Here is a 27,785-nt window from a genome sequence, read left to right as displayed (position 1 = left end):
CCTTAGAAGGGTGGACGGTGAGACCTCATCTCACGTACTTTGGCCATGTTATCAGGAGGGACCGGTCATTGGAGGAGGACATCATGCTTGGTAAAGTAGTGAGTGAGTGAAAAAGAGGAAGACCCTCAACGAGATGGATTGATCCAGTGGATGTAACAATGGGCTCAAACATAGTAACGATTGTGAGGATGGTGCAGGACTGGGCAGTGTTTCATTCTACTGTCCATAGAGTCACTATGAGTCGAAACCAACTGAACGGCACCTAAAACTAGTATGATAACGAGTCATAAATGTAAAAAACCTAAGACTATAAAACTTCTAAAACAAAAAATAGGAGAAAAGTCTTTGTGACCTTCGATTAAGTAGAGCTCTTATATATGACAATAAAATCCACAAAAGAAGATATTTATAAAATTGAACTTCTCAAAATTAAAAGCTTTTACTCTGTGAAAGGTGCTGTTAAATAATGAAAAGACAAGCCACAGACTGGAAGAAAATATTTGGAAATCACATATCCAGCAAAGGATATTCAGAATATTTAAAGAACTCTCAAAACTCGACAGTAAGAAAACATCCTGTATTAGTTCTCTAGTGCTGCACTTACAGAAATACAAGTGGATGGCTTTAATAAACAGAAATTTATTTTCTCACAGTTGAGGAGGCTGAAAGCCTGAATTCAGAGCGCTGGCTGCAGGCAAGGGCTCTCTTCTCTCTGTCAGCCCTGGAGGAAGGTCCTTTTCAGCTTCGGCTTCCTGGTTCCTTATAGATCTCCATGTGTCTTCGCATCTCTCTTTCCCATTTCTGCTTGCTGGCTTCCTGGTTTTAATCTCTTTTATATTTCAAAAGAGATTGACTGAAGATACACCCTACACTAATCCTGCCTCTTAACATAAAAAACAACCCATTCCCAAATGAGATCATAACCACAGGCACAGAGGTTAGGATTTGCAACACATGTTTTGGGGGAACATAATTCAGTCTATAACACAACCCAGTAAAAACTGTACAAAGTCTATATACAGATGAAGAGATGCTCAATATCATTAGCCATTAGGGAAATGTAAATTAAAACCACAATGAGATACCATCACATATGCGTTAGTATGACTAAAATAAAAATACAAAAGCTGACAATGCCAAATGCTGGGGAAGATGCAGAGCAGCTGTACTTCTCTCACATTGTCTGGTGGAATGCAAAATGACGTAGCTACTCTGGAAAAAAGTTTGTCAGTTTTGTACAAATTTAATTGTACACTTACCGTATGAGCCAGCAGACCCGTATGTGGACGTTTATAGTGGCTTTATGCATGGGATCATGAACAGAATATCCTCCTGAAGCTAGATTAGGACCAGGTCAGTAAGCACTGTAAAAGATGGAGCCCGTGCTTGGTTCTGCAAAGGCCTACTGCCCCAGTCCTGACTGCAGAAGGTTTTATACTAGTTGATTAATTCAGGCCACAAAACCTCCACAGAGCTTTACCATCTCACACAGAGTACTGAGGGAAACTTTCTCTGAGTGATTTCACCTTCCTAAAAGTTCTTGCCATGGCTGAAGATCATCAATTTATACTGGGAATAAACTAAACATAAGGATTTAGCATAGGGTTTCTGCTTAAGCATGTCCGAACCTTTGTTCCAGAAGAAAACAGGGACGGGACCCTTGGAACGGGCCAGCTGCTTGGGAGTTTATAGCCAGTCTGATTAAATGGCAACTTCTGACCATCACTCCAGTTCATAATTACGAAAAAATGCTAATTGTAAAGCATAAATGGAGAAAATAGTGGTGGTGGTGGTGCCTTTATGGATCTTACTGATATTTTTATGAACAAAACTTTGGTTTGTTTTCTGTTTCAGATCACAAAAATGGGCAGCACTTTATAATACCTCAAATGGCAGACAGGTAAGGCTAATTGAAATACCAATTAATTTTTTCTTTCTAATATTTCCTTGGTTGTATAGTAGTTAAGTGTATTGTATTTTGTGTTTAACAAAGCCCGTACATTTTTCTCTTTTATGGCTATACAATTTGGAAATAAGACGGCTGTAAGTAAACTACCATATAAAACTTTAAGTTTAAAAGAGCACAGGTTACAAGTTTGCTAAAAAGAAAGCTGGAGTCAGTGATAATTGTCACTGTTTTAGCCAGTTGTGACAGTATAGTGTATCTATAGATTATATTCGCAGAATATTTCTGTATTATAAGCAATTACATCCTTTGTTTATAACAGAGGTCGGCAAATTTTTCCTCCATACAGCCTCTGCTGCTGCTATTCAGCTCTGCTGCACTAGTTTGAATGCATCTGTGGACAATATGTGAATGAATGGGCATGCCTGTATTCCAATAAATTTTTATTTCAGGACACTTGAAATTTGAATTTCATATAATTTTCATGTGTCATGAAGTTTTTTTTCCCAACCATTTAAAAATGTAAAAACTATTCTTCGCTCACGGGCTGAATAAAGAGTGGAACGTCATTTGCCAACCCCTGGTTTAAAATATCAGATGAGCTCGTAGCCGCAGGAATGACCCTTGAACCCTTATTTAGCCAGCCCCCTTTTCACAAATACTCCCGAGAGTTTATGAGACAATCGCCTGCTCTCCTAGATGTAATCTTGCCATTCTGGTTTTTCACATTCTGACCTTTTCATGTTTTTGTCTAGCGTGCTTTTTCATATACTTTAAAAGTTGTAAGAGTCTGGAGATTTCCTTGGCAGTAGTTTTTGTCTTATAATTAGTACATGATTTTTGTTTCCTTAACCATGTTATGTAATTTATGGTGTTTCCAGAAGGAGTTACTTTCACCAAGTTATTCTGCCCAGCGATTCTGCACTGACCTCTACTGGGCTGTAGTATTCTTGGCTCTGACAATATCCGTGAACTGTAATTAATATCTTGATTTTGGGGGCATGTCTTAATCTTCTACAGAGCTTACGCGCAAGAAACTGGTTTTATTTGTTTGCTCATTAGTTTTGTACATTTTCTTAGCAGCCTGGATTTGTCTGAGTTGGCAAAAGCTGCTAAGAAGAAACTTCAGTCTGTGAGTATCTCTCTTTACTAGTGAAAATCCAGTGTGGGAACCCCTGTATCCTTCTAATTCCTGTTCTCCATCCAAGTTACCTCTTACGTCAGATGGCTGACTTTGTTTCGTACTGTTAGATGTCATTCATTCAGAAGCAGACCGTTTAGGTATGTTGGGATGAAGATGGAGAGTACTATTAAGCTTTGTGTGTCTCATTCATTGACTTCGCTTCAAATAATGCCATTGTTCTCTGTGTCATTTTAAAAGTGAAGGCAGTGCCTTTGGCGTTAGGAAGTTGTTTGTCCTGATGAGAGTTCTCTAGTTTTTCCCAATGTCAGTGACTTAATGTGACACTTCTTTGGGATCACTTCCTCTGGCCGCATAGGATGGCAGAAAACGCTAAAAGTTGGTGCAGCAACGGTGAGAATCAGATTTACTTGCTGCCATTTTGGGACCGAGCAGCAGTTTTAACTGACTCGCATATCCCATGCCATTCATCTGAGTTTTTAAAATTTAGGATTTTAAAAGCAAGTGGTTCTGCCCCAGGGTACGTGCTCAGAGTTTGCCCACCTCAGCAGGTCACAGCCTCACTTCCTTTGGGGTATTTCTTCCAGCCTGTCTACCTCAGCCTTAGTCAGGGACCTGAGAAATCTGCTTCTCTGGAAACGATTTCTCCTTGTTTAGTCCTCTCAAACAAAGGCTCACCAGGATACCTCACCATCCATTTCAACCACCAGATTACACTCCTAGCTGTTCTCATTGCTCTCTGGATCAGAACTAAGATTCTTAACTTCGTAACCTGTAAGGGCATCATTCAACTCTAGTCTTTCAGATTTTGCCCTACTTCCCGTCTGGTTCCCATTGTATCTGTGTGTGTGTCTGTGTGTGTGTAAGTATTTCTTTATCGTTTAGCACTCCATGAGACCATTAGCTCCCATGTTCAAGTCCTCTTTCAGGAATCCTCTTTTGCCTGTAGCGATCCGTTTCCTGGTTTCTAGCCTTTTATCATTCAAGTAGCTGAAATTTTCCCAAAGCCTAACTCCGAAATTGCAGCTTGCCTAATTTATGACTTCCCCTTCACTTCCGTTTTCACCTTTACTTGAACTTCATATAATATTAAGTATTAAATATCATACTAAATGAATTTGTCCTTCACTAGTATTTAACTGTAATATGAAATAAATGTGTTTTATGCAATTTGTTTGGTGTCCCTGTGTTCTATATCTACAGTTTCATGTGTCTGTGTGTTTTATTGCCTTTCTTCAGTTAAGGAGTCTGTATAGTAAGATGGGAAACCCTGGTGGCGTAGTGGTTAAGTGCTATGGCTGCTAACCTAAAGGTTGGCAGTACGAATCCACCAGGCACTCCGTGGAAACTCTATGGGGCGGTTCTGCCCTGTCTTATAGGGTTGCTATGAGTCAGCATTGACTCGACAGCAACGGGTTTGGATTTGGTATAGTAAGATGATTAAGCTTTGGAGTCAGATAGCACTGACTCCAAATAATTTCTTTGTAATTATTTAAGTAATATGAGAGCAAATTTGTATTATTTCCTTTGGCAACTCTATATTTACTAGGCTGTAAGTTTCACGAAAGCCAGGATTATGTCTGTAATAGGAGGCACTAAATAAAATCTGGAACAAAGTTTAGTACCAAAAAAAAAAAAAACTGAACCTGTTGCCATCAAGTTAATTCCAACTCATAGTAACCCTACAGGACAGAGTAGAACTGCCCCGTAGGGCTTCCAAGGAGTGGTTGGTGGGTTCCAACTGCCGACCTTTTGGTTACCAGCAAAGTTCTTAACCATTGCCCCACCAGGGTTCCAAATTTAGTGCAGCACTCAAGAACTTGGGCTCTGGGTCAGATTGGTTGGGTCCAGATCTCGGCTCTGCCAAGCTCCTTAGCCTGTCTGTGCCTTGGTGTTCTCTTCTAGAAAAAGGAGATAACGATATAGCAGGGGTTGCACATCACTACTGCGTGGTAATGGTTAGCTGCCGTTATTACGTATTGACCACCACCCCGTGGTCCCCTTCCAATAGGTGACCACTCTTAGCAGCGCTAGGTTAGTGTTTATCCTTTGGTTCCTTCCTTCCTGATAAAAAGCTGAGAGGAATATAACAAAAATTAATGTCTTCCTTGAATCAGTAAATGTTAATGTTTTGAGAGACTTAAATGTGGATCTCAGGTTCATCACTTACTAGCTTTGTGACTTTAGGCAACCTGCTAAGTTCTGTGCCTCAATTCCTTGTCTGCAAAATGGGATGAAGTAGTTGTGGTCTTTATAGGGGTGTTGTATTAAATATGATGATGTTAACATAGTGCCTGGATGTAAGCAATCAGTATTAGCCATTATAGTTGTTGTTAGTAACAATAACACTAGCTTGTAGCCCCCTTAGAGGAAAGAGACTGTATGTTTATAAAGCAGGGTCAGGTTTCCAGACCTCCATCATCTTAACCAGCAGTAGGCTCTTAGTGTTTATTTTTAATTATAAATGTGGTATAACCAGATTAGAGAAAATTTGGAAAATAGAGAAGGGGGAAGCATTCTCCATCACTATACCCTTAATTGATTCAGACTCTGTATTTTGATGTATTTCTTCCAGTTCTTGTTTCACATGCATATCATTTTTAAACTGAAACTTTACCATAATTATAGAATTTTATATCCTGTTTTTTCTTTTTCCTTCTTTTTTTTTTTTTTTTTAACCCAACAGTGTATTGTACCCCTTTTAATGTGTTCCTGTGAGGTTTTTTTGGAGTCCTGCTGGCCCAGTGGTTAAGAGCTACGGCTACTAACCAAAAGGTCAGCAATTCGAATCCATCAGCTGCTCCTTGGAAACCCTAATGGGGCAGTTGTACTCTGTCTTATAGGGTAACTATGAGTCAGAATTGACTCGACAGCAACAGGTTTGGGTTTGGATGAGGTCTTTATAGCCAGCATTTTAAAGCACTGCATAAAATGCTACCTCCTGGTCAGTCCATGAGTGGCTGTTTATTGAGTACCTCCTAAATGCCCTGTCCTGTTTGTGTGTGAGGAACACAGTAGGAAAGGTAACAAACACAGAGTCTGCCCTCACAGAGCAGGGAAACAGCTGATTAAATAGTGACAGCTATCAGTGGCAGGGTGCATTTTATGAAAGAAAAAGTGCAGGGAGGGCTGAGTCCTCCCTCCCAGGGTCTTCACCTGGTCTGAGTTGAGGAAGACCTTGATTGTCTTACCCATCCTCACTGCCTCCACTAGACACTTCTGTCTGTGTGGTGATTGATTGGTTAGCTGACTCTGCACAGCGCGTTCATCACACGGCCTGTGCTTCATTGGGTCAGCTTAGTTCTTTCGGGGAATGGAAGACTGCTAGCAAGGAAGGTAGCAGGGAAAGTTAACTGAGGCCTGGGTAATGTTTTTGTTCAATGGCACATTGTAATCCTCTCAACATGGGATGTTTTGGTTTCTTTACCCTACCAAGTGTTTAGGATCCCTTGTGTTTGGGGAACTGGTAAGTGCTCTCAAGCGTAGAAGAGGAAACTGAAAGGGTAATATCATGTGAAGAGTAGAGAACTAGAACTTACTTTTGAAATTATGCACTGTGCACATCTCACATCTTTTAATAGCAACAACCATGTCTGTATCAGAAAGTAACAAGGCTGCTGTGGGAGGCAATTTCTAGAAGATCTGTACTATTTGGAAATTTTAGTGTCTGCCCTTTTAACAGTGGGTATTTGCTAATAAGCACTTGCTTTGAGTAAGACATTGGAGATAAAAGGGCAATTAAGGCCCCTCTAGTTAGTGTTAATCTGGAAACCCTGGTGGCATAGTGGTTAAGTGCTACTGCTGCTAACCAAGAGATCGGCAGTTTGAATCCCCCAGCCGCTCCTTGGAAACTCTACAGGGCAGTTCTACTCTGTCCCATAAAGTCGCTATGAGTCGGAATCGGCTCGATGGCAGCGGGTATATATATATATATATAGTGTTAATCTTTGTCCCTTGTGTTCCTGATATTTTTTACTTTCAGCTAAGTAATCATTTGTTTGAAGAACTTGCGATGGACGTGTACGACGAAGTTGACAGGCGAGAGACCGATGCAGGTGACTTAACGTGTGGCTTAATCTTGTAAGCTTCTGCTATCAGTGGGTGGCGACAAGCCGCCAGCTTCAGTGTTTGCCTTGCCCAGTTTCTCCTGTCCTGATAACTCGTGCCTCGACATTTACCTTTGTGTATGTTGGCTTCAGAGTGTGCTCCCCCAAGTCTCCCTAGTAAAGCGTGAGCCGTGGCTCCCAGAGCAGCAGTGGCACACCAGTTGTGATGAGATTCTATCTCTGGCTCTTTCCTCTGGCTAGTCTGGCTTGCCACTCAAAACCACAGCACGCTGGTAACCGAGACGACCGTGGTTCCCTTCCTTCCGGTCAACCCTGAGTACTCATCAACACGAAACCAGGCAAGTGTCTCAGTTTGAAAAGTATCTCGTAGTAGTATTTGGGAAATGACTGATACGGTGGGATTTTATTTTTCCAGGGAAGGTAGCTTAAGTTTTTTGATTGATAAGGTGTTAATATCCTACATGTATCACACATGCAACTCACAAATGGATAAGAAAACCAGTAGATGTAAATAGATGACTAGGAAATTATATAAAGCAATTCACAGAAGAAATCCAAATGGCTTACAAATGTGAAGAAATGTTTAACCTCATTAGTAATCCAAGAAAGCAACCTAAAGACATTAATGAAACTGTGATCCATCAAATTAATAAAATGTACAATAAAAGGATACTCCCAGCTGGTAAGGACATGGCAAGATGGCCTTTCTCACACTGCAGTAAGTGTTTAAATTGCTGCAAACTTCAAAAAGCAATTCATTGATCAGTTTCAGAATTCTCAAACTTAAGTACATTCTTTCACATGGAAATGTATTCTAATCAAATAATAAAAAATTAAAAGATTTATACACAATGATTTTCACCAAAACACTGTGTATGTAATAATAGAACATTAACCCAGTACCCAGTGCCGTCGAATCGATTAGAACAACCTAAACCACCACCAAGAGGAGAAAAGTTGCATAAATCAGGCATTTTAATTTTTATTGATTAATGACTATATATAACGATGGGTAAACATTGTTTATCTTGAAATTTTGCAGTTTCTCCCCAAATTAATTTTTCATAGCTGGGTCTACTTAATGGGATGGGTTTTTGGGGTCTACTTAAAAACCGAATTGATATTAGAAGAAAAGCAGTAAATAGAACCGTTTTTTGTTCACAAAAATAAATGTGCATTGTGAGAACCTAAATGTTATGAAATTCTCTTGTGTAAATGGTTTTAAACTGTTAGCATGGAAAATGTGACCATTTGATTTAATTATGGCTGAGATTGATTATATTTTAAGCATGCTGGAAGGTCTTGGCAGAATTCTAGCAATGATGTGATCAGTTTTGTGTGAAAATATATACATATTTGTATCTTTAACATTGGAAATATTTCCAATTATTTTCTCATCCTTAGGGCAGACAGAAATTAGCTCGGTTTAATGCCCATGAATTTGCCACGCTGGTTATTGACATTCTCAGTGATGCCAAGAGGAGACAGCAGGGCAGTCCTCTCTCTAGTTCAAAAGGTAACTATTTCAAGTCTGTATGTGTTTGCTTTTTTGGCCTTCTAAACTTATCATGGGTGTTAAAGTTATACTTTAATTAAGGCAGTAATCAACAGCTTACTTCACATCCTATAAGTTTTACTGGCAATACGTTGTGACTAAAAATATACCTCTCTGAACCCTGGTGAATGTAAAATATTTTCAAGTTATTGTTATTCAAATTTTAAATGCAAGGGAATATTTTTTTTTCCTCTTGGGTCACTTATTTTCCCTATAAACTTGCATCTTGAAATTAACTCAGAAGTCTGACTTACTTTTGAGAAGACATAAGAAAATTAACTATGTTGATTAACGTTGCATCCCACTTGCTGTTACTTACAAAACTAAGTTCTAAATGCTTAAAATCTGTTATTATAAACTTTAAAATGAGAATTATTGTGGTTTATAATTGTAAGGAAAGCAGTACCTATTTCAGAGGTGCCATTACTTGGTCTAGCTCAGTAGCTCAGGGTCCTGTCTCCATGCTTAGGGACACACTTCCTCCGTACCCCAATTAACTGTATCCTTGTTGGTTTTCTCCTGCTTATAGAAATAATACATTTTTTACGGTAAAGTATTTAAACAAGAAGTGTGTTACGTGTCCGAGTCAGTTCTCACTCATAGGGACCCTATGTACAACAGAACTAAACGCTGTCTGGTCCTGCGCCATCCTCAATGTCATTGCTGTGTTTGAGCCCATTGTTGCAGCCACTCTGTCAGTCCATCTACTTGAGGGCCTTCCTCTCTTTCACTGACCTTCAACTTCACCAAGCTTGATGTCCTTCTCCAGGGACTGGTCAAGGAATATGTACCATAAAAGTTAAATTTCCCATTAACTAAGTTCAGCATCCCATTCCCCAGAGAGGGTCATCATTAACTGACAAACTGACAACTTGGAGTATTTAGATCTTTACAGATTTAAATTTTGGTGAAGGTGCAGTGGTAAGGGTCCTTGCATAAATTTGAAGACTCAAAATGTGCATATTCTGATTCTGGTAGTTCCATTTCTAGAAATTAAAAGGAAATAATCCTTGGATGCATATGTTGTATGTATGTCATATATAGCAATGAAAACATTAGGAAACAACTAACTAATAATAGAGGGACAATTAGTCACATATGTGACTGGTATGAAGATATCGAGCCCTGGTGGCACAGTGGTTAAGCGCTTGGCTGCCAACTGAAAGGTCAGTGGTTTGAACCCACCAGCCGCTGTGTAGGAGAAGGATGTGGCAGTCAGCTTCCATAAAGAATTACAGTCTTGGAAACCCTGTGGGGGCAGTTCTCTGCCCTATAGGGTCGCTATGAGTCAAAATCGACTCAACAGCAGTAGGTTTGGGATGCAGACTTTTTTTTTTTTCCAGAGCATTCGATAAACATTTTTAAAGGTTTAGTATCATCCCAATTTTCTAAGGCAAAGATACATATGTACGCATGAGTATGGCACGTGTAAGTGTAAGCATGCATATATATGCTTAGAATAAAGACTGGAAGGAAAGAGACCAACATGTTAACAATGGCGGAGTGATTGGTTTATGGTCCTTATTCATTAGTTTTCAAATATTCTCTATTGAATCTGTATTACTTCTGTAATCAGAATGTTTATGTGTATTTTAAATATCAATTTTAAAAACTAAAGTAAGATCTGTTCCTTTTAAGTAACCATAAGCTATCACCCGAGCATCACCCATCGATATACCTGGGAAACAAGATAAAAAATCAGAGATTGGCTGTAAACTCTCACTGAAAACACAGTAAAATTAAAATATGACTTAAAAAAGAAAGAAAAAGAAGTCAGAGATTGGCTTGAGTTGCCTGAAAGAAATTGGATAGACTTGAATCATTTGTAAAATCTTTTATTCAGAGTGTGTTGGAGTCTATAGAATCATCCCTGCTCCCTTATGGAATATACACCTTCCTAATAGCAGGCAAGGAACCTTGATGGTGCAGTGGTTAAGTGCTCGATTGCTAACTGAAAGGTCGGCGGTTTGAACTCACCAGCCACTCTGCAGGAGAAAGGTGTGACAGTTGTCTTCTGTAAAGATTTACAGCCTCGGAAACCCTATGAGGCAGTTCTATTATGTCCTGTAGGGTTGCTTTGAGTCAGAATTGATCTGACAGCAGCGGGTAATAACAGGCCTGAGTGTGTCCACTGCTTCATTCTCCTGTCTCTCTCTCTTCCATTGGGATTCAGTGACTAAATGCCATTGTGCTTGTTCTTTGGTCATCTCCCTCTGAGGCTCCACTTTGGCAACCACCTTTCTGCTTTGACTTGCCACCAAACCAAAAATACATTGCTCTCAAGTCGATTCTGATTCATAGTGACCCTTTAGAACCAAGTGGAATGGCCTCATAGGGTTTCCAAGGTTGTAAATCTTTACAGAAGCAGACTGCCACATCATTCTCCCAAGGAGCAGCTGGTGGGTGGGTTCAAACTGCTGGCCTGTCTGTTAGCAGCCGAGCGCTTTAACCACTGTGCCATGAGGACTTCTTTTTGACTTGCCACTTACCTTGTAAACAAGTTACCATTGTAACTGAGTTACAGTTTATCTTACATTAGTTATAGTTTTATTTCCATGATTTGGAGCTGCGCTATTTCTCTTTGAATGATTGAAACTTGGGAACCTGTCACCTTAATGTGAGCAGCTGTTTCTTAAATCTTCTCCCGAGTATGTGCACATTTGACAGGTAGAGGGATGCTGAAATCTCTAGGCAGCTTGTAGTAGGCTGTCCATCTGCTTGATAACTTTTTCTGCTATTCCTGTATTGCTCTGATTTTGTTTTATTTTAATTTTATTCCAGTAAAAAATATACAAAAAAAATCCATTTTAACCATTTTTAAGTGTACAGTTCATTGCCATTAATTAACATTCATCCTGTTTTCCAGCCATCACCCCTGTCAATTTCCAAATTTTTCACCATCCCAAACAGAAACTCAGCACCCTTCAGCAATAACTCCCATTTCTCCCCTCCTCCCAGCTCCTGGCAATCATTAATAAACTTTTGGCTGTTCATTTGCCTATTCTAGATATTTCATGTAAGAAGAATCATATGTTATTTGTCCTTTTATGTCTGACATCACTTAGCATAATGTTTTCAAGGTTCATGCATGTCTTAGTATGTATAAGAACTTCATTTCTCTTTATGATTGAGTAGTAGTCTGTTGTGTTTATATACCACATTTTATTTATCTGTTCATCTGTTGATGGACACTTTTGAGTTGTTTCCACCTTTTGGCTATTATAAATAGTGCTGCAGTGAATATCACTATGTAAGTATCTGTTTTGTGACCCTGTTTTCAAGTCTTCTGGATATATGCCTAAGAGTGGAATTGTTGGGTCTTATGATAATTCTATGTTTAACTTTTTGAGGAACTTCCAAATTGTTTCTGCAACAGCTGCACCATTTTACATTCCCACCAGCAATTCAGGAGGGTTCCAATTTCACTATACCCTGACCAACAATTGTTATTTTCTTTTTTTCTAATAGTAGCTATCCTAGTGGGTGTGAAGTAGAAGCTCATTGTGGTATTTTGTTGTTGTTGTTGTTTTTCTATAATTTATCTTATTATTTTTTGTTGTTGTTGAGAATATACTCAGGAAAACACACACCAATTTAGCAGTTTCTGCATGTAGAGTTCAGTGACATTGACTGCGTTCTTTGAGCTGTGCAACCATTCTCACTTTCCTTTTCTGAGTTGTTCCTACCCCACTAACTTAAAGTCGTTGCCTCCTAAGGTTCCTATCTAATCTTCCCAGTGCTCTTGTCAATTTGATCCTATCTAGAATCTTCTTAAAAGGCACACATTTTTCACTAGTTAAGCTTAACTATTATTTGGTTTTTACTGTGCTTTAAGTGAAAGTTTACAAATCAAGTCAGTCTCTCATACAAAAATTTATATACACCATGCTATATACTCCCAGTTGCTCCCCCCCATGAGACAGCATACCCCTACTCTCCACTCTATTTTCGTAACCACTCGGCCAGCTGCTGGCCCCCCCCACCCTCTCATCTCCCCTCCAGATAGGAGCTGCCCACATAATCTCATGTGTCTACCTGATCTAAGAAGCTCATTCCTCACCAGTATCATTTTCTGTCGTATAGTCCAGTCGAATCCATGTCCAAAGAGTTGGCTTTGGGAATGGTTCCTGTCTTGGGCTAAGAGAAGGTCTAGGGACCATGACCTCCAGGGTCCTTCTAGTCTCAGTGAGACCATTAAGTCTGGTCTTTTTATGAGAATTTGAGGTCTGCATCCCTATGCTCTCCTGCTGCCTCCGGGGTTCTCTGTTGTGTTCCCTATCAGGGAAGTCATCGGTTGTAGCCAAGCACCATCTAGTTCTTCTGGTCTCAGGCTGATGTGGTCTCTGACTTATGTGGCTCTTTCTGTCTCTTGGGCTCATAATTACCTTGTGTGTTTGATGTTCTTCATTCTCCTTTGCTCCAGGTGGGTTGAGACCAATTTATGCATCTCAGATGGCCTCTTGCTAGCGTTTAAGACCACAGATGCCACCCCCCGAAGTGGGGTGCAGAATGTTTTCTTAATAGATTTTATTATGCCAGTTGACCTAGATGTCCCCTGAAACCATGGTTCCCACACCCCCATCCCTGCTACGGTGGCCTTCGAAGCGTTCAGTTTATTCAGGAAACTTCTCTGCTTTTGCTTTAGTCTAGTGGTGTACAAGTCTCTTTTGGAGTCTCTGCTTTCAAGTCTTTTGGGCGTATACCTAGGAGTAGAATTTCTGGGTCATTTGGTAGTTCTAAGGAACCGCCACACTTCTCCACAACAGCTATACCATTTTGCATTCCCACCAGCAGTGGGTGAGGGTTCCAATTTCTCCACATCCTTGCCAGCATTGGTTGTTTTCTATTTTTTTTATCTTAGCCATCCTAATGGGAGTGAAATCGTATCTCAGTGTGATTTGGATTTGCATCTCTCTGATGGCTAATTATGCTGAGCATCTTTTCATGTTTGGGGACCATCTGAATGTCCTCTTTGGTGAAATATCTGTCAAGTCCTTTGCCAGTTTTATGGTTGGGTTATTTGTCTTTTTGTTTTTAGGTTGTTGAAGTTTTATATACTTTGGTTATTAGATTCTTGTTGGATACAGGGTTTCTGAAGATATTCTCCCAGTTGGTAGCTTATCTTTTCACTTTTTTGGTAAAGTCTTTTTAATTTTTATGAGGTCCTATTTATTTATTTTGTCCTTTGCTGTTTGTGCTTTTGTTGGTATGTTAGCCCATTATTAAAAGCTAGACCTGACAGCATTGCCACTGCTTTTTCTTCTAATAATTTTATGGTTTTAGTTTGCACACTTAGGTCCTTAAGTCCTTAACCTTTTTTAACTTGTTTTTGTGTGTAGTATGAGACATGGATCCTGTTTCATTCTTTCGCATGTAGAAATCCAATTTTCCCAGCACCATTTATTGAAGAGGCTCTTCTTTTCCCATCAAATGGACTTAGCACCCTTGTCAAAAATCAGTTGACTATAGACGTGTGGGTTTATTTCTGGACTCTCAATTCTGTTCCATTGGTCTGTGTGTCTATTGCTATGCCAGTACCAGGCTGTTTTGATTACTGTAGCTGTATAATATGTTTTAAAATCAAGACGTATGTGTCCTCCTACTTCATTCTTCTCTTTCAACATTGCTTTAGCTGTTCGGGGTCTCTTGCCATTCCATGCAAAGTTGAGGGTTGGTTTTTTTCTGTTTCCATAAAGAAGGCTGTTGGAATTTTGTTCAGAATTGCTTTGAATCTAGATTGCTTTGGGTGGTATTGACATCTTAACAATGTTAAGTCTTTCAATTCATGAACATGTAATATCTTTCCATTTATTTACGTGTTCTTTAACTTCTTCCAGCAGTGTTTTATCGTTTTCATTGTATAAGTCCTTCGTGTCCCTGGTTAGATCTAGCCATAGGTATTTTATTCTCGCAGATGCTATTGTAAATGGAATTGTTTCCCTAAGTTCCCTTTCAGGTTCCTCATTGCTGGTGTATAGAAATGCAACTGATTTTTTTTATCGTTGACCTTGTACCCTGCAGCTAAATTTCCCTATTAGCTCTAAAAGTTTTCTTGTGGACTCTTTGGGATTTTGTATGAATAGGATCATAACATCTGCAAATACAGATAATTTTACTTATTCTTTTCCAATCTGGATACGTTTTATTTCTTTTTCTTGTCTTATTGCTCTGGCTAGGACTTCTAATACAGTATTGAATAGAAGTGGTGAAAGCAGGCACCCTTGTCTTGTTACTGATTTCAAGGGAAAATCTCTCAGTCTTTCTCCATTAAGTATAATGTCAGCTTTTCATATATGCCCTGAGTCATATTGAGGAATTTCTCTTCTATTCCAGTTTTCTTCAAGAAAGGATATTGGATTTTATCAAATGCTTTTTCTGCATCTATAGAGATGGTCATGTGGTTCTTTCTGTTCCTTTGTTCCGTTGAGGTGGCGTATTCCATTGATTGACTTTCTAATGTTGAACCATCTGTTTTCCTGGAATAATCCCTGCTTGGTAATGGTGTATGACTCTTTTAATGTGCTGTGGGATTCTGTTCACCTTTTATTAAGGATTTTTGCAACTATATTCATATTTGCAACTGTATTAATAAGGGATTTTGGCCTGTAGTTTTCTTTTCTTATAGTGGTTTTGTCTGGTTTAGGTATCAGTGCTGTGTTTGCTTCATAGAATGAATTAGGCAATATTCCTTCCTTTTCTATATTTTAAAAAGTTTAAACAGTATTGGTGTCAGTTCTTCTCTAAATGTTTGGTAGAATTCCTCAGTGAAGTCATCTAGTCCAGGGCTTTTTCTTGTTGGCAGATTTTTTTACCACTAGTTCGATCTCTTCACTTGTTATGGGTTTGTCGAGAGTTTTATTTCCTCTTGAGTCAGTTTAGGTAGGTTGCATGCTTCTAAGAATTTGTCCATTTCATCTAGGTTATCCAGGTTGTTAGGAGCCCTTGTGACATAGTGGTTAAGTGCTCGGCTGCTAACTGAAAGATCAGCAGTTCAAACTCACCAGCCGCTCCGCAGGAGAAAGATGTGGTAGTCTGCTTCCATAAAGATTTACAGCCTTGGAAACCGTATGGCACAGTTCTCCTGTGTCCTGTAGGGTCACTAAGAGTTGGAATTGATTCGACAGCAATGAGTTTTTGGTTTGGTGGCAAATCAAACATTGTTTTTTGTGTTTCTTAAGCCTTCTTTGTCTTCGGCCTTTACTACGGCTTGCTTTTCTGTTTTGTTAGTTTATTGTAGTGAGGATTTTTGGATTCCTTCTCCTTTCCTTTTGTGTTTGTTTTTTATGTCTTGGTTTCCATGAATATTACATTTCACAACTTGTATTTATAACAATCTAGGGTAAGTTGGTACCAACTTAACTTCAGTAACATACAAGAAATTCTGTATACCATTCCCTTTTCCCCCTCCTTTTGTTGTTGTTATCCTAATTACATCTTTATAGTTCTTGTGCCCTGTAACATATTTTTATCCTTGCTTTTTATGTATTTGTTATTTAAAAACATGAAGGCAGAACATTTAAAATTATCAAGCGTGAATACCTTATTACTAGCCCTCATACTTGTCCATGCATTTCCCTTTATTATTGATCTTTCTTTTTATGTATAACTTTGGGGAATTACTTTCTGTTGTCTTTTCCCTTCCATCTTCAGAACTCCCACTAGTATTTTTGTAAGGCCAGTCTGGTGGACGTGAACTCTCAGCTTCTGTTTATCTGGGAATGTTTTAATTTTATCCTCATTCTTAAAGAACAGTTTTGCTGGGTATAGTATTATTGGTTAACAGTTGTTAATTTTTCTTTCAGTACTTTAATTAATCCTTTAAATATATCCCTTCTGGCCTCCAGTGTTTCTAAAGAGAAATCGCCACTTAATCTTTTTGGTGATCCTTTGTGTGTGGCTGTTTGCTTCTCAGTGCTTTCAGGATTCTCTCTTTATCTTACTTTTTGAGAGCCCTGGTGGCGTAGTGGTTAAGTGCTACGGCTGCTAACCAAAGGGTCAGCAGTTTGAATCCGGCAGGCGCTCCTTGGAAACTCTATGGGGCAGTTCTACTCTGTCCTACAGGGTTGCTATGAGTCGGAATCAACTCAACGGCACTGGGTTTTGGGTTTTTTTGTTTTTGAGAGCCTAACTGTGATGTATCTTGGTGTAGATCTCCTGGGGTTTATCCTGCCTGAGGTTCTTTGAGCTTCTTGGATTTGTAGATTTATGTTCTTCATTAGATTGAGGAAACTTTATGTCTTATTTCTTAAAATCTTCTTTCTGTCCCTTTCACCCATCTCCTTTGGAATACCCATGATGCATATATTAGGTCTCTTGTTATTGTCCCATAATGCCATTAAACTGTTCTCAGCCTCCTTGAGCCTTCATTCTTGTTGCTCTTCAGTGTCTGTAATTTTAACTCTTATTCTCTAATTTGCTGATTCTTTCTTCTGCCTGCTTATATCTGTTGGTAAGTCCTTCTGTTTCTCATTTCAGTTATTGTCCCTTTCAGTTGCAACATCCCCTTTTTTAGATCCTGCTTTTGTTCTTACATTGTTTTCCTTATTTATTTTAGCATTTTGTCTGTTTTCCCTTGGTTCTTTAATTTCTTTAATTATGTTTAACCTTGTTGTATTATTTTCTTAGGTTTTTTTTTTTTTTTTTTTTGGTCATCCCTAGATGCACTTTCCCTGCCTTTATTATGTTCATTTGAACAGGCCATTATTTTTCTATTCTTTGTGTGTCTTGTGATTTTTGTTGGGGCATTGGAATTTTCAAGCGTGTTCACTTTCTCAGTTTTCCCCAGTATTTGATGTTTTTGCCTGTGCTACTTTCTGCAGAAAACTCTTAGGCAGGCAGAGCCTGTGGCCTTTGCCTGCCATTTTCTTTCCTTCTCCTCCTCCCTCCCTGGTTTAATTAAGATTTGAAAGTTCCCAATCTTGTTTTTCAGCTTTCAATGTCTCCCAGACCCACCAGAGAATATGCTATAGGTCAGTCTATCCACTAGTGGGCACTGCCACTCAGGTGAGATACCATGTATCAGTCAATCTGTCCACCAGGGATTGCAGTCTTCTCTTTCTGTGGTTATTGCTCCTTTCCCTTCTTTGTTTCTGTAGCCATGTTTTTAGTCAGAAAATCCACACTCAGTGAGCTCCCTTTGGGGTTGAGTGTTGCCCTCTGGTTTTACGTAAGGTTTCCTTCCCTGCTCTGAGGGGGCTGCTTATATCCGAGCTGGGAGTCAGGGAAAGCACAGGTAGACTTTCTTTTGTTTCAGGAGGAAGAGGGGCTGGCAGTCCCCAGAAGGACCTCAGAGATTTGTGTTGTTGATTTTAGAGCCCCAGTGGCCCTGTGGTTGTTGGAGGAACAGTCTCCACTTAGGTTACCCGCCTCCAGACTCCACTGTAGGGAACTTTCTGTAGGAGTTCATATCAGTCCAGCAGCCTACAGTTACCAGTCGGGAGGGGTTGTCACACTCTGAATGGACCCCGGGGAGGTCTGGCCTGTTGCCAACAGAGCACCCTGTAGTATGTTGGCTATGGTTGTAGCCTCCACTAAAGGTGCCTGCTTCCTAGCACACAGCAGCCTCAGTCAGCAGTCCTCAGCACCAACTGGAAGGGAGAGTAGACAGACCCAAACTCATTTCCAGGGAGGCCTGTCCTGTAGGTTTCAGAGGCCAGAGCTATGGGGTGCACAGGGGGGCAGGTAGAGTGTTGATTATGGGAGCAGACTCCAATACAGGAATCTTCTATAGCAATTCACAGCCAACTTGCAGGTAACAGTGTTCAAATGGGGGAAGGGTTGTCACACTCCAAATGGACCCCCGGGGAGGTCTGTCTTGTTGCTATCAGAGCCCCCCCGCACCCCAGTTTGTTGCCTGTGGGTGTAGCCTCCACTAAAGATGTCTGCTTCCTGGCACACAGCAGCCTCAGTCAGCAGTCCTCAGCACCAACTGAAATGGAGAGCAGACAGACCTGACTTGACTCCCTGGGAGGTCTGTGCTGTTGATTTCAGAGGCCTGAGCTGTGGGGTGTGCAGGGAGGCAGATAGAGTGCTGACTATGAGAGCAGGTTCTACTACCTGGGCCTTCTTAGCAATTGCACAGCAGGCTCACAGCCAACAGTGGGTGGGTTGAGGTGTTGGCTCACTCCAAATGGATCTCTGGGGAAGTCTGCCTTGTTGATTTTAGTGCAGAAGCTTGGGGCCTTGTCTGTTTGTACAGGCAGGGACTGTGGTGGTTAGGGAAGGAGGCTTTTTTTCTGGGCCACTTCCCCAGTTCACAGCAGCTGTCAGCCTGTGTGAATGGGGGAAGAGGCAGGTTGGTGAGAGAAGCCATTTTCCTGCTGTATGCGACTTGTTGATTCATTGATTCTTGCCTGTTTGCACTTCCCCCTTGCTTTCCTCTGCTCCCTGATTCAGAATCTGTCAAAGCTGAGCGCTGTTTCCTTGTTGTATTTTGTGGAATAGGATCAGAACACTGGTCTGTTGACGCTGTCATCTTCCCAGAATCTACATGTGATTTTGACATGGCTGATTCTGTCATTTTCTTTCCATTCTTTAAATGACTAGACCCAAATTCCTCCCAAGAGTGTGTTGGCGTTTTTTTTTTTTTTTCCCAAGCCTGAAGTAAAGTTGTTTATTTGTGTCAATAGACAATGTGGAGCTCAAACTGAAAACCATCAATAACCAGCACAGTGTTGAGAGCCAAGACAACGACCAGCCGGACTATGACAGTGTGGCATCAGACGAAGACACGGATTTAGAAACCACGGCAAGCAAGGCAAACAGGCAGAAGGTAGGATCACACACCTCACACCGAAATGGCGATGTTGCTTTTTAAAATATTTATCCTACAAAGTTGCTTTATTTGCAAATCACTTGAGGACTGGCCCTAGGAAAGGTGCATAGAGTTACAGCTGGGTTCACTCCTAACTTGGGCCGACCAAAAGTGGAAGGAGGTAAATAGTTATAAAATAGAGCTCCTTCATCCCAGAGTGAATTGCTGAATCACAGCAGGTCTGCAGTTGTGATTCTGTAGAACTTGTGAGTTGTGACTGGTATGTTGTATTCATTTGAAAAATATTTATGGGGTGACTTCTCTGGATAATACTCTCTTGATTGAGGCCTTGTCACTTTCCTGTGAGGATGTTGCCACCTAATAGGTGAGCTAACTGCAGTAAAAGGTACAAAATGGTACATATCATGAGAAGCACAAATAGAAGCTGGGGGAGGGAGGAGAGAGATGACTTACTGCTGAAGGGTGCCAGGGAAGGCTTGTTAACCCTTTGGTAACCCATGTATTTTCTGCTTTGAATTTTTTTGTTGATACCATCTATTTTCATTAATGAAAGTACACTGAATCATTGAGTGTGTCTGAATTTTTGGTAGGTAGTATGGATTTTTTTTTTCTTGCCCCCACCCACAAGCCTACCCTAAGTGTTTAGTGGTACATAGGAAGTACCACTAATTATACCCTAGAGTCTCTGCTAGGGTCTGTTGGTATACATGTGTAACAAATAAAAATTTTCAGAATTTTTATCTTTCATACCAGAAATTCAGACACCTCATACAGTGCCTTGTAAAAACAGTAATTTGTGGCACACGCCTCTTTCCTCAGTTTCAGACAGTCATAAAGTCCCCTGCCTTGCAGCCAGCCCATGCTATCAGTGGTATAGCAGCTTCCCAATAAACCATAGAGGCTGAAAAAGTCCTGGTTATTATATGTACCATGGGGCACGAAAAGCTCTTCAGATGTGCCTTGGAGGAGGCAGGGAAGGGTGATCTAGGTAGAGAGAATGGGGAAACCTCATCATGTAGGGGAACAGCCTAAAAAAAGTGGGACTCAAAGCTGCAGCCAAGAGCTGGGGCCACACCATGGAGGAACGTGATGGCACATGAGGAGCCTGGACATCTGTGGGCATGCGGGCATGCAGGTGTGCGGAGCTCAGGTGGCTTTAGGCAGGGCAGGACGGCAGTGGTCAGAGCTGTACTTAGGGAAGACTGTGCAGGCAGGTCAGAGAGTGGAGGCAGGGAGCCTGGTGAGGATCTTTTCGAAGAGGTCCAAACGAGAGCAGACACAAGCCACCTTCAGGCCTGAGTGAGGAGGGCCTGGCTGGGAGAGGCCACTCATGGGCGAGCCTGCGGGAGAGCATGGCAGGTTAACTCACTCTCCCCCCTCTGCTGAATCCCCATTCCTCACCGGGACCTGGCCCCTTGGAGGGACTCAGCAAACTTTTTGAGAATGAGGGAATAGGAAGAGAGAATAGAAAGGTCTCGACAATAAATTGGATGTTTGAAGTGGAGAGATGGACTTACCGATAATGTGTCCAAAGTGTCCAGCTCACGTGACTGTGACCATGATGGGGGCCCTGCAGGGAACCTGGAAGGACAGGCAAGAGCCAACCATCCCACCCAGGGCTCCGCTGCCCAGACTTCCCCAAAGCAGCCTGCAGCACCCAGAGTGAAAACTGGAGTCCGTACACAAACCCCACGTGACAGGCCCTCTGGCAACTTTTTGACTCACTCCTGCCGCTCTCCGCCCCGCTCACTCCGGTCTTCCTGCTGGGACTAATGTCCTCACCTCCTTCTAGCTTTTGCTCACATCTCACCTGTGGAAAGGCTTACCCCACTTGCTAATTAAAATGCAGTCTGCTTTGCCCCAGCTTTAGCTCCTCAGCCCTGTTTTACCCTGCCCTGTCTTCTATTTTTTCTATTGCACTGATCACCTCCTATCATACTGTATATTTACCTGTTTTCCTTTTGTATCTGTCTCACTCTGCTGAAATGTAAACTCCATGGAAGCAGGAATCTCTATTTTGTTTTCTAATCTATCGCCTGCTGCACTCCTGATACTCAATAAAAATCTTGTTGGAATGAAGGAATTAGTGAAAGAACAAACAAAAGAGAAAAATGAATGAGCAAGAGAAAGGCAAGCAAGACAAGACAAACTCACTTGGAGAATCACTATCAGAGAAGATTTGTAGCCACACTGCCTGTTCTGTTAGAAAGTATTGACTTAAATTTTTTAAAGTGTTACAGTGACCCCATTTATGTTAGCTTTGTGCTACTTCAGAAGCCTTTATTTGGTGTGATGGATTTTGCAGTTCAGCTGGCATTGTCAGAATTTGAAATGCTCTAGCTGTTAGTCTTTAATGTTATCATCGACTCAGATTGTGAACATTTTCCCCAATTTATTTTTAGAGCCTAGATTCAGATTTATCAGATGGACCAGTCACTGTACAAGAATTTATGGAGGTCAAAAACGCTCTAGTGGCTTCTGAGGCCAAGATACAACAGCTAATGAAGGTGAATAACAACTTGAGTGACGAGCTGAGAATTATGCAGAAAAAGGTAACATGTTCATCAATTGCCAGGGCGATTGACTTTTTGATCCCGTAGTAGAAGGAAAAACTGCAGGCCACAATGCTTGCAACCAGAGGGCAGTTACTTGTTGTAACAGACCTAAAAATCCTTGGGCCAAGCTGTCTTTTCGGAAGCAGGATATATTTGGATATTTCAATTAAGATTTCTTTGGATTTGAAATATCTCCAGAGTAAGTTTCCCAAGTAAGAGAAAGGTAACGACCTAGTAAGTGTCGATGTCAGTTACAGTAACCCTTGCACTGTTCTGTGCTTCCTGGGAGCCTGGGTGTCACTGCATGGACATGATTCTTCCTGTAGCTAATTCTAAAGACTAACCATGCCATGAAGACAGAGCAGACGAACGCCCTGGACACACATGTGCTTAGCAGCGATCCAGACCCCACCCCACGGCATGCAAGGGCTGCTTTCACTGTTCATTCTTGTTCTGAATTGTTAACCATGCTCCCCCCGCCCCCCCAGCAGCCCTGTCCCACTTCCCCACTTCATTTTTCACCAGTCCTTGCCACTTAGTGGCGGTGTCCTCAGAGCTTGGAGCAGGGCCTGCCACACAGTAGGTTCTCAATAAATACACGAAAATGTTTTATTTATATTAGCGAGAGCTGTATGCTAGTAAGAAACAACCCCGTTTGTTTAGGATTTTCTCACCCAGTACCTTTTGAGAAAGTCAGAAATACTGGACTATATTAACCCCTAAAAGGAATGTGGCTAATGATAGCAAGGAATATACTCAAGAGGGAGATTATGAATGTAAGTCTTGATGAGAATGCTAAGAAAAGGAAGTCGAAAAATTCTAAATTATACCTAGGACTTTATAGGTATCGCTCCCGTTATTCTCTTCAAAAATGAGATTTTGTATACTTCCCTTAAACAGGAGCAAAACAGTGTATACGCCTGTGTCTTCATTCTGTGGTTTGAGGTGAGGTGTTTCAGATCCCCTTCACAAACTGAGGCCATGGTGTTTCATTTGTGGTGGGCCCTTTCGCAGAGATGCTTCAAAGAACTGAGAACCGGCCCTTGCTCTCCTACTTAAGGGAAGCAAACCACGGTGCACCTTTGCCTGGAGTTCGGTCTGGGATAGTTTGGGTGTTGAGTCCTAGATAATTTTTTAGAGACCATTTGAGATAAAAAAGCTAACATGCCTACAATAGAAGGGAAAGAGAATCAAACCCTAAACAAACCAACACTTTCAATCAGGTGGTTGATGAGAATTAGCAGTGCAGGTGCCCGACTGCTGTTCAGAGGGCGTTTGCTCTGTGCGCCCAGCCTCATGGAGGGCTGGTGCGTGGCCGTGCATGGGGCTGACCACAGCCCTTGTCTCACAGGGCTGGCACGCTTGCAGCAGTTTACCTTTAATCAAAATACAAGATGTACTTTGCCCTAATGGACAGGATTTGCATTTCCTCTGTCTTTTCTGAAATACCTTTTGTTTAATAGTTTGTCCCACTAATTGGACTAATAATTTCATTGACGAGACTTTTTCTGAAACATGCCGACTTTGCCATGTACATCAATCTGCTAAGCATCACCTTTTTTATTCTATAATGCTCCTTTTAGTATCTGTCGAAACCACCAGAAATAACCCTGTGCCTCTGAAAGCAAACATCTTAGCCTCCTTCAAGAAACGCCAAGGGAAACAGTTGGCCATTGCTCGTTGATCATCTCTCCCATTCTTAAGAGATGCTTTTGATTTCTGAGCCTGTTGAATTATTTGCAACTTTTTATTTCCTGTTATACTCTTTCCAAACAAACAAGTATAGCCTGGTCATTATTAAGTATCTTTAAAATTGAGCCGGAGACACCTCTCTAAATACAGAGGATTAAGATTTTTCAAAATGGAGACCAGGAACTTGTGTGCTTATCAAAATACAGTCAGGCAAGATCCAGGCTGGCTGTTTTAGAGGCCTGAAAAGTGTTCAGATAGTTTCTGATTACTAGGCCTTGGTAAGAGCCTGTAACAGAGGTTTTTACGTAGAGAGACAAGTGCGTGTACAAACGCTCCAGTCCTTTGGTGCAGGGAGCCTGTCAGCTATGTTCCTCACTCTTTAGACCTTGGCCATTTCACTCTGGGACACGGGTCCCTTGATAAATAGTTTTGACAAGTACCATATGCCTGTCTGGATCCTGGAATGTGGAGATTTTCAGTGGCTGCTTGTCACTTTGCAGCTGTTCTTTCTTTGGAAAGGAAGTCGCAGGTAAAAGTTCCACCCCGAGAGCCTTTTTGGTGTAGGAGCCGTCTGTCATCCCTTAGTGCATCACTCTTAGAGAAAACTGAGAAAGAGTGGGCGTTTCTGTGGGAGAGGCAGGAAGGTAGACTTTCACAGAGGTTTTGAACGATTCATATAAAGTATATAGAGTTTGTTTATTTCGCAAAGTTAGGTAAATTTTTTGTTTTTTTTATATATAGCTAACAAAGTAGCGTGATTCGTTTCTGATCTTTCACATTTAACAGTTGCTTGGAAAGGATGCTAATTAATGAAGAGGAGCCGCTCCTATTGGTGTTTTTGACACAGATTGGTGCTTTCTAAATAAAAACTAAAAGTAACTCCTAACACTGAATGGGTTTGCTATTGAGAAGGTTATGATCTTCTGGCGCAAATACAATTGCTTGTGGACCTAAACCTTGGCACTGGTGGGGAACTTGGTCAGATTTTACAATCACTGTCCAAGAGTAGACAGCTGAACTCACACCACACCCAGCTTATAAATTGTCATGGAAGATGAAGAAGCACCAGAGGGGAAAGGACACGGTGCAGAATGGACTCAGTTAATTGTGTTTAACATGGCAGATGTACAGAGTAACACGAATCCTTGCTGACCCCTTAACTCTAATCCATCAAACACCACGAAGCAGCCTGCATGGGAGGAATGGAAAGAGCACTCAGGGCCTCCAAATGACAGCCCCTAACTAAGATGGGGTGGTGCCAGGCAGAGTAGAATGCTTGAAGCCGACACTACCATGGTCGTGTTTTTGTGTGACAAAGCCCAAGGAGAGAAAGGCCAAAAATTCCAGCCCTGGCCGAAAGATGATCGATCACCAGAGGGAAGCAAGCACGCTACGTGGAGCATTGAGACGAAGATATAAACATAGTTCCGTAGGCTTACGGTTTTCTTCGTGATATGTTAATATAGCAAACTTACCATGATTTGGTTCCCTCGATTTAAACGAACAAACAAACCAAAAAAAAAAAAAGTACTAAATTGTTTGGAATATCAAGAGTATTATGTAATAAAAACTTGTTGCTCATAATTTTTCTTGTTGGCTTTTTGGAGAGCAATAGCTAATCAAATATTTCATATGCTGAACTTTGCTGTCTTCTTGCTTTGCAGAGCAACTCTAGTTATCCTTGTGCTGCTTCCATGGCGTCTGCTGTAATTTTTGGCATTTGCAAATTGCTTAGGACTCACTTGAAAAGCAAGTTACCTAAGTGATGTTTTCATGATCTCAAGCTCTTGCTTGAAAACAGCTTTGGAATAATCCAGAGTGCAGCTTGCTTACAAACATCTCCCAGCCCCACCATGCCAGATTTTTAAGAGGTTAGACATTTGTCTCTAGTTTTTACGAAGTTCAAAGCTGCAACTTTTCCACATTCAGAAAATAAACTGTTTAGATTGCTTAAGTGATGAAGTGAGTTGGTTGTGTTTCATGCATTCTAGAAGAATTCTTGTTTGTAGCTGCCTTTTACTCGCAACCCAGCTAGCTGTAATTATTCCTGTTGTTAAAGCCGATAGTCTATTCGTTTATTTGGTGTTTGCTTTTTCTGCTTGCTATAGAAAAACACCGTCCCACTGCCAAACATTTCTTTCAGCTTCAAACACTCCAGAGTGAAAATTCGAACCTCAGGAAACAGGCCACAACCACTATATATCAGGTGCAAACTGGTTCAGAGTACACAGACACTTCCAACCACTCTTCCTTAAAGCGACGTCCATCCGCCCGGGGCAGTAGGCCCATGTCCATGTACGAGACGGGATCGGGGCAGAAACCATACCTCCCCATGGGAGAGGTGAACCACCCCGAGGAAAGCAGGACGCGACTCCAGCCCTTCCCCGCGCACGTAAGTAACACCACTGGCGCTTCCGCTGTTCACTCTCTGTCCAGCCTGACCACTGCGTCCCCCCCTTCTGAACCTGCAGATCCCCACGGCTCTGCTTGGCCAAACGGCTATGAGAATTGTCTTTGTGTTTGCTGTATTAACATGTCATCCAGTGCTTGCGGTGTTCCCACAGGCATACAGGGCCCTTGACGGGAAGTTTTCCAACAAAATTGGGGATTCTGGCTCTTGTTCAAACCCCTTTTTCTCCCTCATATCCATAATCTATTTCCCAACCAACCAATCGTGGAACATATTTTTCATAAAGCTTCCTTCCCTACTTCCAGAAACAACCGCAAAACTCACTAACAGAAGGAAGTGCCGTCTTCCTTGAGGTAGACAGGGAAGTGCCCATTTCTGGACTGGAGCCCTCAGAATCTAAGGGGTCTTTTTAGTTCCTCCAGTGGAGCAGATCGGTCAGTGGGTGTCGCCAGGGTACTGAGGGCAAGGCTGGAGGCAGCCCAGGCCACCGCAGCCCCTACCACCGTGGTCCATGTGCCTGCTTGGTTCGCTTCTGTTTCCTCCGCCTCCTCTTTCTGGACAATGTGTTGCTGGCCCCTTTCATAAAAATGCGATGTAAAAACTCTGCATTGATTTTACCAGTGTCGTATTCCAAAGATTGTATTCTGTACCAGCGTACTAACAATTTTATTTTATGATGGCATAAGTTACGTTGTGAGGTTTTTAAATATTACATTTCTTTTGGATTGTTTTATTATTTTAAAAATCTGTGTTGAAAAAATGTTGCAGACATTTTAAACTCTTATGTGGTTTTTTCCCCCCCAAAGAGTAATTATCTTTCTTAATGCCTAAAAGTTGTTATTTCTTGAGTCAAATTTTTGAGGAGTTTTGAAAATAATTCTCAGGGTAAATGCAAATTAGAAAGTACACAATAATAAATTAAACCCTAGTTTGCCCTAGTTTAATTTTGTCAAACTTTAGAGTGGTAAAATTACAATGTTGTTGTAATTGGGAGTCTGTATTTTGACTTCTTTTGTTTGGTTTAACATTCTAAGAGAGTTAATTCATTTGGTGTGATGGGAATGCCATTGAACTATGTTAAAAATTTTACTTTTGTGTAACTGGGAACAAACTTGCAGAAAAGCAACCTTTGTTTTCAGAGTGTATTTTTTAATTTTGAAAAATTTAGAGCGTAAGGATGTCACATTATTGCAAAAGTTAAATATACTGAAGAATAGATTGGTAACATTTACCAACTTTCAATTATTCCTGTAGTTTCTCGTTTCATATTATTCATCCTGACTGAAAAACAAATTTTTATTTTAGGCTGTACATTTATAAACAAGCCCTGGCAGCACAACGGTTAAGCACTCAGCTGCTAACTGAAAGGTTGGCGGTTTGAACCCACCCAGTGGCTCCGTGGGAGAAAGGCCTTCTTCTGTAAAGATTATAGCCTAGGAAACCCCATGGAACGATTCTACTTTGTCATATAGGGTCACTGTGAGCCAGAATTGGCTCAACGGCGGTGGGGGACTGGGTATGAGCAGAAAATTGATTTGGTGGTACCCAACATTAACAGCTTATGTTTAAAAACTGTTGATAAATTATACGAGGTATTACCTTTTCCCTTATAGGAAAATAGCCTTATTAAGTTCAGAGACATTCATGGGAGCCGTTTTATTAAGGATTCTTTGGGAATCTGTCAC

General features: G+C 41.1%; 1 protein-coding gene across 12 annotated transcripts in view; it reads left to right on the top strand.

Moving 5' to 3' along the window:
• GIT2 (GIT ArfGAP 2) overlaps window positions 1-27,785 on the top strand; it is a 58,896-nt gene that overhangs the window by 14,344 nt on the left and 16,767 nt on the right. For 4 of the 12 annotated variants that reach the window (XR_010318595.1, XM_003419350.4, XM_023559406.2 and 1 more), the window contains exons 8-15: window positions 1,855-1,900; window positions 2,987-3,038; window positions 7,030-7,102; window positions 7,355-7,452; window positions 8,519-8,630; window positions 19,298-19,440; window positions 21,846-21,995; window positions 25,834-26,082. Coding sequence is in view for 11 of the 12 variants with exons in the window: in XM_003419350.4 (XP_003419398.1) it covers window positions 1,855-1,900; window positions 2,987-3,038; window positions 7,030-7,102; window positions 7,355-7,452; window positions 8,519-8,630; window positions 19,298-19,440; window positions 21,846-21,995; window positions 25,834-26,082 (923 nt within the window). In the remaining variant the exon portion in view is untranslated. The other 8 variants (XM_023559407.2, XM_010598897.3, XM_010598895.3 and 5 more) reach the window with 7 other exon arrangements.

This window comes from Loxodonta africana, chromosome 19 (genome assembly GCF_030014295.1).
Source record: "Loxodonta africana isolate mLoxAfr1 chromosome 19, mLoxAfr1.hap2, whole genome shotgun sequence".
NCBI classification, from domain to species: domain Eukaryota; kingdom Metazoa; phylum Chordata; class Mammalia; order Proboscidea; family Elephantidae; genus Loxodonta; species Loxodonta africana.
The sequence above is the reverse complement of the archived record's forward strand: the minus strand, read 5'-3'. Positions and strand labels throughout refer to the sequence as shown.